General features: G+C 44.5%; 1 protein-coding gene across 2 annotated transcripts in view; it reads right to left on the reverse strand.

The window, feature by feature from the left end:
• Positions 1–245: 245 nt before the first annotated feature.
• LOC119433677 (proline-rich protein 36-like) overlaps positions 246–15,460 on the reverse strand; it is a 46,538-nt gene continuing 31,323 nt past the window's right edge. For both annotated transcript variants that reach the window (XM_049659339.1, XM_037700927.2), the window contains exons 9-11: positions 13,756–13,793; positions 525–565; positions 246–359 (exon numbers count right to left, since the gene is read on the reverse strand). In XM_049659339.1, coding sequence (XP_049515296.1) covers positions 337–359; positions 525–565; positions 13,756–13,793 — 102 coding nt within the window. In that variant the 3' untranslated portion in view covers positions 246–336. The remainder of the gene's footprint in view (positions 360–524; positions 566–13,755; positions 13,794–15,460) is intronic.

Raw genomic sequence — 15,460 nt, forward strand, 5'->3', positions numbered from 1 at the left:
TGGTGAAAAACAGGCGTTCGAAATCTCACTCTGAGTAAATTTTAGGTTACTACATAAAAATTTTCAACACCACACATACTTTTCTGGGAACATGTAACCTCATATTTGTGCAACAAGACGACAAAAATTTAATAGGCAGCTCTAAAGGCTGATTGCACTTAGCACTGATGAAATTTTCAAGGCATCAAAAAAAAGAGTGGTAATGGGAACAATAAATGGAGCCAAGACAAGACAGGACTAAAGCGTAGGTAAAATACTTTGATATTTTGACACAAGGCACACACCAAGCCAATATCTATCCTTCTGTGAGACAGTAGTTGATGTGGGGTCCATGGCCTAAAAAGTTTCTTCATAGATGGCTGCAACAAATACAAACCATACTTGAAGCAAACTATGCTTGAACGCTAAAACACTAATATGCTCTCCACAGGCACAATATGTATTCAAGCAAAGGAAGCTGTATCAAATTAGCTTTCAAAGCAGCTAATGATAATTGATAATTAAACAGTTAAAAATGAACATACCTTCTTCATCTTCACTCTGCACAGCACTTGCTTGTTGCTTCCTAGAAAGAAAAATAACATTGATAAGTAGAGGTCTTGACTGCCCTCTATACGAGAGGGGGGCCTGGGTAAAAGAAGGTTCAAGTGCTCATAGCTGCGGCATCACGCATGCATCACAACAGCCCATGAATGATACAAGGCAACACACATGCAAAGCAAAGTGAAAGATGCGGCTTTCAATCCCTGGATTCCCTGGATTGAAATTTCAATCAGGGAAGTTCTACCCTGGATTGAAATGGTAGTTGTTACCACTGAACATAATCGAAATCAGGAACCCCGCTTCGTGCACAAGTCAGCTTTTTCGTTACCGCACCTATAAAAATTGATTATTCTGATTGACAGTTTTTATACACGCTATTAAACATTTCTGCTGGAACCCTTCTACTAGCAGCGTCATGAACTGTCTGAAACGACAACAGAACTTAAAATGTTTTGACAATTTTTGGCAGATTGAGGAGTCTGCAAAAATAAAATTTCGATTGAGATTATCGCTAAAACTAGCCTCCAGCGCTCCTACCACTTCCTTAATAAAAATATGCAAAATATGCACTTTGGTTGACTCTGCAACATAAATTTTTATATGGCAGCAGCAGTGAAGACACAGAAGCTTCTCTTGGGTTGTAAATTTTCCAATCCGACGCACAGGCTGTTTTAACGATCAGGTCTCAAACAACGGTAGACGCTCACGAGTGAGTGTTATTTTGATAATTGTGTAAGACTAATATCAAGTGCCACTTTATTTTTCCCACCATGGACTGCTTTTATCTATCAGCGCTTCGACAGCATATGTACAAATTATTACAAGTAGCACGCAGTCGATTTTAGACGTACCTTCAACCGAAGTTTGACTAGCTGTCTAATCTATTATATTTTGATCACCGCCTGTGCAAGTGCACTTATATATTACTGTACAATATTGTATTGTGCAACACTCGACATTAATGTACAGCACTGTACAGCAACTGAACAAAGCATGTGGAGGCGCCAGTTGGCCGCACACTAGGCCCTCCTTGCTTGCACGGAAATGTTGATCAAACGCAACAATCAAGTATGAGGAGGCTTCTGCATTGCCTTGCGAGCCTGTAGAATGCAGCAAGAACGAGCCAGGTGCCTGCTGCAATGAGCAAAAACAAATGCTCCTTGTACAATAGGATCGTTCTCACATTTGCAAAGCTACTGCTTTCCCACATGACATGGCCATCACTACGGCTAGTGTTGACGCCAACAACTCTCCACAACTTTTTTGTGTGATCTGATTCAGAAAAGTTGGCAACTAGGAAGCAGGTGCATATTATCGTATATTTCAGTTTTTTTTCTTTTTTTTTTTTTTACTCTCAGTACTTATACTAAAAATAGCAAATTATTTTCATTTCTGTTTCTCGAGGTGCTTCTTTGAAATTTCACACAAGAATTCTCAAAAATTGTCTGCTCAATTATTACTGCTATACTCTTTCAAAACACCAGTGATCAGGCTATAATTTTATGTATCACAGTATACGTTGCAACTACTACGTCTTGAAATCAAATGTTAAAGGATAAAAGCAGTGAAAATTAACATGTTCAGCGGTAACCAAAGAGTCAAAGCTGCAACAAGTTCTTCACATCACAAGTTTCCCACAAGCTCATGTAAAGTTTTTTACGCTGTGGATTCACACTGTAGTCTACATGCGTGGCGTGGCATTTCCTTTTGTTGCCCAGCAGCAACTCCCATTTATCATTCAGGTGAAAGTTAAGAGACAAATGCAGCTTTTGCACTACTGCAGCAAAGTAAACAAAGCAGCAGAAACTAGTTCTCGAGCATGTCATGACAATATTACTTTGCACCTATGCAGAAGCAGGCATTCATGACTAGAATCCAGTGTCACAAGCAAACTACAGCTCCTTTGGGATACTGGCTGCAAAAGTGTAGCAGCTTTCATATTAATCCTCTATGGACAAGTTTCCTACATGCAACACACCAAAAAATTATTTTTCTTGCTGAGTTTCGGCTTTGAGTACAAGGTTTCTGGCTAAATATTGTTAGGGTGAGAAAAGCAGACAATGTCGACGACGGAGAAGACGACAAAGTGGCAACAGCCTCTCTGGATTCTCAGCTACTGTTGATGCATCTCGTGTAAATACATCTTGTAAATAGCTTTCCAGTACAATATCTTCGGCCAACACTAAATGACAGGCAGCAAATGCCATTTGTTGGATTAAGTCAGGAACAGACGAAGAGGAAGAAGTTTGGCGCATGACTCGCTTGAGAAAGACCGACGAAAGATCGCGGGCTGCAGTGGTATTATACAGTAATGTAGACGACATGCAATGCAGTACACCTCCGCTTCATATTTGATGAGAAACTGTCTGTACAAGATCCACACGAAGCCATAGTGTTCCAGTGTTCGGCCTGCTTCCTGTGTTCTGCCTGATGTTGCCCCCCCTATTGCTGAAAAACTTTCAGCAAAATATATATATATATTTTTTTTTCCATGATTATCCTTATTCTTGGTGTATTTTGCACATTTCAATGAAAAATGAACACTTCCTTCACATGTTTTTATGTCTCGCCCTGACAGGACGCCCTTAACCTTGCACTAAGAATGTTCACAGCATGTGCATGTCACATTGCTCATCAGCCCAACAAGTAGCACCACGAAGAAGCAATGGCAAATAAGCTAAGGCTTGGTTAGTCCTCTATTTTTAGTGAGGGGTCCGTCTATGTAGTGTGCGTGCGCGCGCACGTGTGTGTAGGTACATAGAGATAAATAGAACTCAGGAGATCAGATAGAATTTGCTGAACTGTCTAAACTTATAAACAAGAAGAAAGGAAGGGATATTCGAAACTATAATGTCGGAAAGATTGAGGAGGCAGTAAAAATGGCCATAGCATGAAATTAGTGAGAAGATTACCTGGCATAGGACAAGGTAAGGTGTATGCAGTGAAAGATAAGCAGGGTAATGTCATAAGCAATTTCGATGATATAATAAAAGCAGTAGAATAATTCTATACTGACCTGTACAGTATCCAGAGCACCACGCTACCTTCACTGGAAGTAGTAACGAACAGGCTCCTTCTATAACTAGCGATGAAGTTAGAAGGGCCTTGCAAGACATGACCAAGGGAAAAGCAGCAGGAGAAGATGGAATAACAGTCAATTTCATGCTTGAAAAGCTTGCGACCCTTTATACACAATGCCACACGAATTCAAGTGTAGCAGAGAGCTGAAATAATGACAACATTATACTAATACATAAGGCAGACGTTAAAGAATTGAGGAATTATAGGCCCATTAGCTTGCTTTCAGTATTGCATAAGATATTTACCAAGATAATTTCCAATAGAATCAGGGCAACACTTGCCCTCAATCAACCAAGAGAACAGGCTGGCTTCAGGAACAGATATTCAACAATGAATCACATCCATGTTGCGAATCAGGTAATTGAGAAATCTGCAGAGTACAATCAACCTCTCTATCTGGCTTTCATAGATTATGAAAAGGCATTTGATTCAGTAGAGATACGAGCACTCATAGAGGCATTTCGTAATGAAGGAGTACAGGAGGCATATGTGAATATCTTCAGAAATGTCTATACAAAGATTCCACAGATACCTTGGTTCCTCTACAAGAAAAGTAGAAAATTGCCTATCAAGAAAGAGGTCCAGGTAAGGGGAAACAATCTCTCCAATGCTATTCACTGCATGCTTAGAAGAAGTGTTTAAGCTCTTAGACTGGGAAGGCTTAGGAATGAGGATCAACGGCGAATATCTGAGCAACCTTCGGTTTGCAGATGACATTGTCCTATTCAGCAACGATAGCGACAAATTATAGCAAATGATTGAGGACTTTAACCGAGAAGGTGTAAGAGTGGAGTAGAAGATTAATATGCAGAAGACAAAGATAATGTTAAATAGCCTGGCAAGGGAACAAGTTCAGGATCGCCAGTCAGCGTCTAGAGTCTGTAAAGGAGTACGTTTATCTAGGTCAATTACTCACACGGGACCCTGATCATGAAAAAGAAATATACAGAAGAATAAAATTGGGTTGAAGTGCATATGGCAGGCATTCTCAAATCCTATCACTTACCACTGTCTTACCACTGTCGTTGAAAAGAAAAGTGTACAATCATTGCATTCTACCGGTGCTAACATATGGGGCAGAAACTTGGGACGCTAACAAAGAAGCTCGAGAGTAAGTTAAGGACCGCACAAAGACTGATGGAACGAAAAATGTTAGGCCTAACGTTAAGAGTAAGAGACAGGAAGAGAGCGGTGTGGATCAGAGAACAAACAGGGATAACCGATATTCTAATTGACATTAAATGGAAAAAATGGAGCTGGGAAGGGCATGTAATGCATAGGAGAGATAACGGGTGGACCATTAGAGTTACAGAATGTGAGCCAAGGGAAGAGAAGCACAGTAGAGAACGACAGAAAATCAAGTGAGGTGATGAAGTTAGGAGCAAGCTGGAATTGGCTAGTGCAAGAAAGGAATAATAGGAGATCGCTGGGAGAGACCTTCATCCAGCAGTGGACATAAATGTAGGGTAATGATGATGATCTATGTATCTATGTATGTTTGTACCTAACCGTTTTCCCGCCTATCTGGGTCACTGGGTAGTCAGTGGTCGAATGGGTAGCGCATCAGGCTGCTTTGCTGAGGTAAGAGGGTTCAAAACCAACCGTCGGACCAACTTGGATCACTGAGTATGTAGCAATGTGTACATACATACCGCTCTAAAAACGAACCTCTATCACACCAACATGGGTCACTGCAGACGCAGGTCTTGGTAGGCCCCACTGTTCAAAGAAACACTGACATTGACTTGGAGTACTGGGTATTTGCCACTCAGTCTGTGCTGGTCTCCAATGAACATCTTTGATGCCAACTTGGGTAGCTAGGTACGTGCCACTGGGAATGTGCCACTCTACAATCACGAAAAAGATCCCTTAAATTTATCTGATGCCGAGCGAAATCAAACCCACGTCAGAAGGGTTCCTCAATGACAGCAACACGTCGCATTAGAAGGCTGTGCCACAAATGCACCGGGTATGTGCTGCTTTCAATGAACACCTTTCACACCACTTTAGAGAGCTGCGCCATGAATGCATTGGGTATGTGCCGCTCTTCAATGAACTTCTCACCAACTTGGGTCACCGAGTACATGCCACTGCGTGTGCGGCAAGTGAGGGAACAATTCTCAGTGTTCACAGGCACCGGCTCTTGAAAGCCATGTGCAGACTTCTCGGCAGTGCCACTAGATGGTGCAGAGTGTTGAGAGAGGATCCCAGTTGCCGCATGTTGCATTTGTCAGCGTTTGCATGCACCGGTGTGCCATGCATTTCGGAGGCCATGCACAGGCTCCGCAGCAGCGGCGCTAGTTGGTGCCGAGTGTTCTTAGGGAAGTGCGGAAGAGGGGTCCTGCTGTAGTACACATCTCATACTTAGCTCGTTTCGATGATGACAATACATCAAGTCGCTATATTGATTCAAAACTAACTAATGCATTGCCATCGACAGTTATAGTGAGACGGCTTGGGCTGCAATTTTTCGCATACTGTATTTGCACATACCTCTGACACACTACCCTTTCAACGACAGAGATTTTGTTCAAGTCACAGAGGTCCACCTGTGCTCCAGCCTTCTACTCTACCTAAGGGATGAGTGATGACAAGGGTACCCATTAGAGGAATGCTAGATGTACAATTGTGCAGCACTGCTAATGGCTCCAGCCCACTTCACTGTAGTGAAATCTCCCTCAATGCAACACATCTTGGCTGTGACCACCGACACAAGCTAAGGTCCTTATTGAGCCTTCAGAAGTCGTGCAGCAAACGATACTGATGACTCAATGGTGGGCAGAGGAGAGGTGCATAAAATGCAAGCTCCATAGGCCATTACTGTGGAGCTGCAATGAGCACCTACAGTACAGGAAGCATCTGTACAGCACACTTACCAGCTGGCATTTTGAAATCGGATAGAAGCACATGCATAGAGTTCAGGAGATGTTTTGGCATGCTCTGAATCTTATCTTTGCAGCTACTTTCAGTCCCTTTCCAGCAGACTTCATCCCTGGGATTGTCTACTTGTGCTGCCCAGACCCCTCTGCACACATCCCCCCAGGCTCCATCCAACAAATTTCCAGCATAGAAAAGGACCTTCTTGTTATAGCCAAACCCCGCTCCAAATATAATGTGAAACTTTTATTGTGATTAAAATTGTTGGGGTACTTCATGCACATTTTGGGGGCTAAAACTACCTACCTACCTACCTACCTACCTATACTCACGGATAACTTTCTGCGGCTACGAACGGAAAGCTATGGAGGCAAAGCGCACACAAGTAAGAGCGCTTCCGCATCACGTTAGTTCAGGCTGGGGAAGAGAAACACCTTATTAGCAACAGTTAAATAATACAGAACACACCACTGAGTGCAAAATTTTACTAATTTTGCGACTTTTCCCTACCGCATCTGGGAAAACGCAAAAGCGTCACACGTGGAAGCTGCATCGATTCAGCGTCTGTTTCGAGCAACCAAAATCAGTGTCAAACGCTGCCGGACTACTTGGCACGGTAACACATGTGCAGCAGCCATGCACCCATAGCTTTCCCTTCATAGCCACAAAAAGTTGTCCACGAGTATACCTACCTACCTTCCTATACATACCTACACATACGTACACCTACCCATAAACACCCACCCGCCTGCCCACCTATGTCTCTAATCAATTTGCCGCCAACCTGGGTCAGGTGGCAGTCCATGGTCAAATGATTAAAGCATCAGGCTGCTGTGCTGAGAGAACAGGATTTGAAACCCACCATCAGACCAACTCGGGTCAGTCGGTATGTGGCACGTGTACCTATGTGCCATTTTTTAACAAATCTCTTTCACACCGACATGCAGAACTTGGTATGTGGCATTGGGTATGTACCACTCTTCAGTGAATCTCCGACTTGGAGCACTCGATATGTGCCACTGGGTATGCGCCGCTTTTAAATGATGACAACTTGGGTATGTGCCAGTATGCATGTGTCATCTTGAGTGAACGCCTACTTGGGTCACTGGTTATGTTCCACTGGGTATGCACCACTGGGTATGCGCCACTCTTCATCAATGATGATACCAACTTGGGTGCCACTCTTCAACTCTTTGACGTCAACCTGGGTAACTATGTGCCACTAAGTATGTGACGCTCTTCAATAAAATTTATCTACTGCTTGGGTGGAATACAACCCATGTCATACATATTCAGGCAAACTTGTCTGAACGTATACTGACACAAGCGCCATGTATGGACTTCATGGCGGTGCCGCTGAGTGACACACTGTGTTCAGTGGGAAAGGAGATGAATCCGGCTACATACATGACTCATACATAATGTGTCGCTGCGGCGACAATACAGTGTGTCGTTACATTGCTTCAATACTAAGTGTATTAACGTTGACATTCATCATTGGACGGGTTCTGAAGGAATTTTTTTTCCTATGTAGTGACAAATACGGGCGCCAGCAGAAGACGAAGAAGACGCGTCTTGTTCTTCGTCTTCTGCTGGCACCCGTATTTGTCCCTACAATCACTATAACTTTGCTCTTCAAGATGTGGTGCACTTAAAGGGCCCCTCACCAGGTCTGGCCATTTTGAGCTGACAAGCGCAGTGCATACAACGTGCACTAACGATCGTGTCTGCTAAGTATTACATCCCTACGCACCGCGATGAACTGAAATTTCAAACCAAACGCTGTTTGTTCTTCTCCTCTGTGGCGTTGCGCTCCCAACTGGAGAGTGACGTATATATTGCAAGTGAGCTAAGAACATCGCCGTGCTGCAACGTCAATTAGTGACCCGTGACTTTGTGAATTATTTGAGCCAACATTAGTTATTTGTTTAATCTGTTACTTCAATAGACGAATTAAAGCTTAGAGAAATAATAAAACACACATACTGAATGTCTGCGTGTTTTTGTTTTACTTTGTACAGCAGCAAGAGAGATGTACTTCCATTTCGTCTGCTTGTTACCACGTCGTGCAGTCGCACAAGCAGACAATGAAATTTTCATTTTCTTCCGTGTTCCAGCGCACGATCATGCTCTGTGATCTGCTTGTGCCTGCCTCAGTGTTCGTGTAGCACAGACTTATGCTGCTAAACAGGTGTTCTTCTGCACAGCGCGCAAAATCAAGCGTGGCGCGAAACGAGACAAACACAACAGCTCGCGTGCAACACCGTCAGCGGAAGTGCAACGCACAGCAAGAAAGCAAGGGGGGGCAAGAAAGAAAGAAAAAGAAAAGAAGGAGGAGGGGCATGTGACACATACGTCACGCGATCCTCGAGCTCCGATATGGAAGAACAGAGGGAAGGAATTATGCTTGCGGAGGCAAGACAGGGCAAGTGGAGAGAGTGTCTATGTAGGCAGTGAAGCTCGCCTCCTTAAATCATGGGTTCACGGCACCGAAATATTTCCATCTCAGCTACTAATGAACCCAATTTGAAAAATTTTTCCGGTAGAACGTTCCCTAGAGGACATGTAACTTCCAGCGTATAACCGAAATTTTCTATGTGGCTTGTTGAGGGGCCCTTTAACGAATATGCTTCACAGTAAAGCCAATTTTTTCATGGAGAGCTTGAGTCTGAACAGAAAGACTATAACTCGACACAAGGAATGGAGATGAGGTCTATTGTAAATGATATCAAGCTGTAGGTGGCAGCACCGTCACTACGCTAATGTGGATAAGCGTTCAGCAGCACGGACTGAAATGTACACTGCAGCATTTTCTTGCTGCTAATTTCAGCAAATTGTTATAAAACGTGGTGACTGCGGATAACTGATAATGATAATATATTTACTTCTTGTTCCACATCTTTGCATGAAAGAGACGCAAACTGTCATTAAACGAGAAAGGCACCAAGCCACACAGTCTGTCCTGGCACTGTTACGTTCGGCGACCAACGGGGGCAGCGATCTTGGAAGCATCTCCTGATTGCCTGCGACTAATCGCTTCGGGAGGCTGAAAAGTCGTCCCGCCGGGGAAAGATCAGCGGTGACACCATGTCTCTACACCTTACAAAGAGTACGTGTCTCGACACTATAGGAAGAGGAGACTCTTGGAAAAGTAGACATGTTCTCACGGCCGCTCGACAGACCAGCTGGCCCATTCCAAGAACAGAGGCATCAGTTCAAGTCAGGCGCAATGCCACCTGTCTACGAGTAGTGTCCCCTCCTTTATGTGGGGGAGTGAGCAGTGTGGGCCCGAGGACACTTCTCCGAATGTGGTCGGGAATCGACGGCACCGGGGGATTATGCGCACCCTCGCCCACAAGCCGGACCATCGGTGACTCGACGTTCCGATTGGAGGATGGTGGGACCGCAGCTTGGACAGAGGGGTTTTAAGAGAACTTTGGGGGCCATCGAGAGTGCTCTCCCATCTGCCCAGAGATGTACGCAGTGCTTCAATCTAGTATGCTTCGATCCAGTCATGTTAGACTGAGGAGACTTATCGTTCTCCTACTTCCCTTGTAAATAATGTAAATAAACCCTGTACTCTTCGTTCTCGATGAGAACTTGCTCCTCCCTTCAACAACGTCCTCAGCGTCAGCGTGGATGAGTCGGACGACGGCATGGGCCAGCTACCACTTTAGATATGCCCGACTCCAACTCTTACAACTACTGGCGAGGCCACGATCCCAACTCCAACAGCACCTCTTAGGTGCTTTTTGTGCGTCCTTGCCTTGTATTCTGCCCAATCTGTTTGATATTGCTGTTGCACAACACAAATAATGCAGCATTTTCTACTAATGTTTAGGCTTGTGATAATATATTAATTTTTTTGCTTCCAAGTGAAATCGAAGCAATTGTAATTAGTGTTAAATAATTTTGAAGCGAATAGTTCGAATGGTTGCAAGATTTTCATAAAACCTTGACATAAAAGCCACATGTTGACAAACCTAAGAAAATAGTTGATTTTTAGTTTGCAAAAAAGGAAACAGGTTCATCTGCTGGAATAGGTTTATTTTTAAAGTGGCGTTATTCAGGTATTTTCATGCAAAAATGCAAGTTCAACATTTCTTACAACCCCAGCTGCACAGGAAATTTGTTTACAGGCCCTTTCACCGTTGTGCTTCTGTCTACATAAAATTGTGTGGAGGTCGAGGCCGTGGAAGTGTTTCGCATTCGGCCGTCGCACATTGTCGCGATGCTGTGAAGTGCAATGTTAACTGCGTGATGCCAGCAGTTTATGCTTTGCTGTGCAAATTCAGCTTGATGCTTTCCACCTACACGTGAGCTGTAAGGGCCAATCACTAGGATCCATTGCGAATTTGGTTATAACACTGAAAGCCGCAGAACGCCATCTAAGGAACACTTTACCAAACTAATTTTTCAGATCGGTTAATTATTGGAGGAGATAGAAAAAAATGTCGCAGTTTCGCCTGAAAGGCGAAGCATCAATTGCGATAGCAAATTAGTACAGAGCTATTCGGAGTAGGGATAGTAGCTTTATCGGCTGCATAAACTTGGACACATTCGCTTACTAACTGAATTAACAAGCGTGGTGTCGGCGCGACAAGCTAACATGAATAGATCACACTCAATGACCGCAGACAACGACTGTCAAAACACTGGTAGCAAGATCAGCCGCCGCAGCGAGCGAAGGTTCGTGCGGTCTATCGCTTCAATGGAAACTGAGCGGCGAATGCACAGCACATACAAAGGTCAGAGCCGTGTGGAGATCGCTTTTAAGAGACGGTGCGGGCGACCACCACAGCAGGGCAAAGTACAAGCGCATTTGTTGGCAGAGTAGAAAATGCCTCCCCCCCCCCCCCCCCCCAGTCCCGCGCTGCCTTCTCGCATTCTTACTTTCACGTGGGAGGATTGAGTGACCAGTTCCCCTTGCGCCCGGTTGCAAGATACACATTTGGTGCCACAGCACAGCGTCACCCCGAATCCTTCCCTCCCATACCCTCACGGCCTTTTGCGCGTTTGCTTTCCGCCGTGCGTTCACTCTCCGTGATATCGCGCGGCCCCCGCGTGCTTTCACTCGCGCATACGGCGCGCGGCGACGATTTTATCGCCCTTAAACTTTATACAGAATTTTAAGGCGCCGACGGCAGAAATCCAGTTGAAGTGTCCATAATCGCAATAAAATGAACAGTCCTGTTACCATGCCACCAGGACTCCCGCGTCACTGCCAACAGAGACACTCCCTTCCTCTGCCTCGACATAGAATTCCCAAGCAGTGTGCCTTCTGTGCCTACTGTCAAGCCGAAGTCAAGGGACATACCGTAGTATCAAGGCCCCTTTCTTTTCTGCGGCGGTGTGCCTTCTGCATTGAATGATTAGTCAAGGCGAGTGACAAAACGTGCACTGCCAAGAGGCATTTGTGCGTCTTACCTCAACTCTCTGGCTGAGAGTGAAATTCCTCGAGAGGAAGGACACACATTATTTGGTTTGAAATTTGAAGCAGTGTGGCTCATGCTGCCGTGAAGCGACGTTTAGGGCTAAGTTCTCCACCATCAGCATTTGTAAAGAGGTGAGAAACAGAGCAGCTGGCTAAAGATATGACATGGATGATTTGTGCATCCATGAATAGAGACTGTTTTTACCAAGATTCAGGTGTTGTACACAGCTATTTCTGTGGTTTATATGTGCGACTTTCGCTTTCCTTTCATGACCGACAACCACAGTACTAAAGTGCCACAATTCACTCCGGATGCAAAATTATTTCTTCGAAGTGGAATCAGAACCACACAATAAATGGATGCCTGAGGCACAGATAAGGCAGGTTGTGTTGCTACTAAGTCGTAGTCACACAATTATACGCTGAAGATAAAGTGTATCCTGCAATATAATACGATTCTTTAATATACTTTTTTTATTTTGTCTACTGCTGACTGGTTTTCCTGCCACATCATGTTTCGTGGTATCCCAAAGATTGTAATATTACTAACACATCACAACAAAATAGCGCAGTGCATTGGTGACAACATGTTGCAACGATGCCAAATGCTTTTTGTTATGTGCCTGAAACACAAAGAGGCAACAAACATGAAATGATTGTGGTGACTGCAGGGCATGATGATCACATATTGCCCAGTCAACAAGTGCCAGTCACTGATCTTTTTGCAGCGTAAAGACTACAGTGCAAGGCCAAATTCTTCTGTGTATCCTCAAAAATTGCATTCCGGCATTTACGACTGCACTACAACCACGAAACAATCTTTGGAGAATATGCATGCCGTACACACACACGTAAACATGTAGTGGCAGCCTCTATCTACTGTAGTGGCTAGCAGACAAAGCAACACAACATCTGCACTAGACGTGGTTCAGCCAGTGTCCACCAGGTAGTGGCAACTGTGCTCAATCTTGATGCCAATAGCACTAAGGGGTCGAAAAGTGCAAAAAGAAGCCTGTGTTGGAACTTGAGGTCTGATTGCCCAATCACTACAGTGCAATGTGCATCAACAATGGCTCATTCTGCAGACACAGGTGCACACATCTGGCTCTTCTATGTAGCATTTTGTGAACCTGACAGAAATGTTTAACACGGCACGATTGGCCATGTGCACTCACTTGGGCACATAAGCAGCTGGTCCTGTGCTGGTGCACAGTATTGAATTGCGCAGTGCTATCAAGCCCATGGATACTAGTGATCATGCACAGTGTTATCAATCCCATGCATATGGCTGCATTACGAGGCCTTAGCTCACATTATAATTGTAATATTACAGCAGACTCATTAAATAAAACCTCAAGAGACCAGATAAATATGTTCCTATTAACAGGAATTCCATTTAATGAGCAAGTGCAGGGGTGCAGCACGGTATGCAATGCACCGCCTTAACACTGTTATAAATATTAGGCATCAAGAAGTGAAAGACCCGCCGTGGTGGCTTAGCAGCCATTTAAGAAGTTTCATTGTACTGAGATTCTACTGTACTCTTTTTTTCAAGGATGTCCGATGTGCACCCTCATGCTGCATTCATGGTCATGTGATATACAAGGAAATTTAGTCATGTTGCAAAAGGAAGTTTCTGCCATTAATATATTCTAGTTATCCTGTAAACATTTTAAAAACTGGAAATGTGTTGAAAAATTGTATAAAATTATGTGACTTATAACCAGCAAATGGATGCTGCAGGAAAAGGACAGATATGCCCAGACAACAAGAAGATGGAAAGCTTGCTGCAAATGCCGACAGTAAGGAAAAGCACTCACCTCAAGCTTGCACATGAGCTTCTGTGCGACGTCATAATCTGCAGGGAAAATAAAAAGCAGAGCAATGTGCCACGTTGTGAGAAGATAGCCATGCAAGCAGCAGGGTGACAATGTGCCGAAACTGAACAGCGCAGGTACAGTATCCTCGGTGAGCATGTAGGGAGGCACAGGCCAGGTGCTCACTTTGCCATGCGAGATCATCAGCTTCTCTGGCAGACATAATGCGTGCAAAACAATTTTCATCACTCCTGCCATAACAACATGCCAGTCTCTGGCAACATCAAGACAGTCACAGTGCACCTGCATGCAAGCACAGAACAGCACTGTCTCTAAGACTAAAGGGTGCGCTAGGTCGATAGCTGTTCTTGGATGAAGACTACCATATTTTAACATGTATAACCCGCATCAAAAATTCAAAATATTTACCATTAAGGCCACAGTGCGGATTATATGCAAATTTTGTCTTAAAATGTGACTTCAAGGCAAGGTTTTCCGCCATTCAAAGTTGTTTAAAGGGAACCCCACACTTTCTTCACCCCTGCATGTTGAAGTTCCCCTCTCTCCATGGTCTCCCATTCACTCCCTCTAGGGATCACTATTTTGTGTTTCGTAGCTAGCAAATGGTGCACATGGCGCCAGCAAACTAGAACTCTGATCACGATGAGCTGTGCTCAACAACCGTCCTAGCACAGCAGAAGCTGTAGATAAAGCTTTCACACGACAGAGCAAATCACTATTCGAGCTTTCGGATTTGAGCATTCAGATTTGAGCTTACGGATGATCACGTGACCATACGTATGTCACATGTTCCTGCAGTGCTCCCTTGGTCTGCGCGAAGCACTTCGCAATACAGCGGTCAGTCAAATCACCGTTGGGATTTCAGCTCAGTTGCATTTGCTCCGTCGCCGTTGCCCATGCGAGGGCTGCTCCATCCACGCTTTCATCCTCTGTTGTGTGAATGCTAGCTGCGAAGTGATCCCGATTCACGTCCCATGTCGTGCAACTGATTCGTCCGCGATAACATCTAGCTTTATCAGCTAGCTTTATCAGCGAGGGGACAGAGCCGCTGGCCAAAGATAGACGTGGATGAGTCTCGATCCATGAACAGAGCCTGTTTTTGCAAAGACTTGAGCGCTTTAGTAGAGTGACCTAGAATTGGAGAGTGCCCGGAACGAGCTTCCAAAAGTGAAGCCAAACGACCGTAACGCCACTTGGGACGCTGCGATCGGTAGCACACACCCCGCCGTGGCTCAGAGGTAGAATGTCTGCTTCCCACGCAAAAAACCGGGTTTCAAATCTCGGCAAGAGACAATGTTTTTCCCTTTGGTTTACCACTTCATGCGTTGATTTTTTTATTCTTTATACTGCTGCTTAACACTTGCTTCCCTTGCTATGCAATGCAACAAAAAGTCAAGCAGAAGCTGAAGGAATAATAACAAAATAACAATGTTTTGCAGTGAACGATAATGTTTGCAGCGCCACCTCACGGGAATCAACAAAACTATTCCAACTAAAGCATGGCCTCCGAGAACTGCACACATACGAAACCCAGCCTACGCCTGCTTCACAGGCTCCACTGTGCGCTCAAGGCTCATTCACACTAGGCCGACACGGCACCGATTTTGGTCAGCCAACTTGGCGACAGCAGTCTACATGACGGAAAACGCTGTGGCCAACAGTTTAAAGGAAGGATAACGCTGTCGCC

This window comes from Dermacentor silvarum, chromosome 11 (assembly GCF_013339745.2).
Source record: "Dermacentor silvarum isolate Dsil-2018 chromosome 11, BIME_Dsil_1.4, whole genome shotgun sequence".
In the NCBI taxonomy this organism is placed as follows: Eukaryota; Metazoa; Arthropoda; class Arachnida; order Ixodida; family Ixodidae; genus Dermacentor; species Dermacentor silvarum.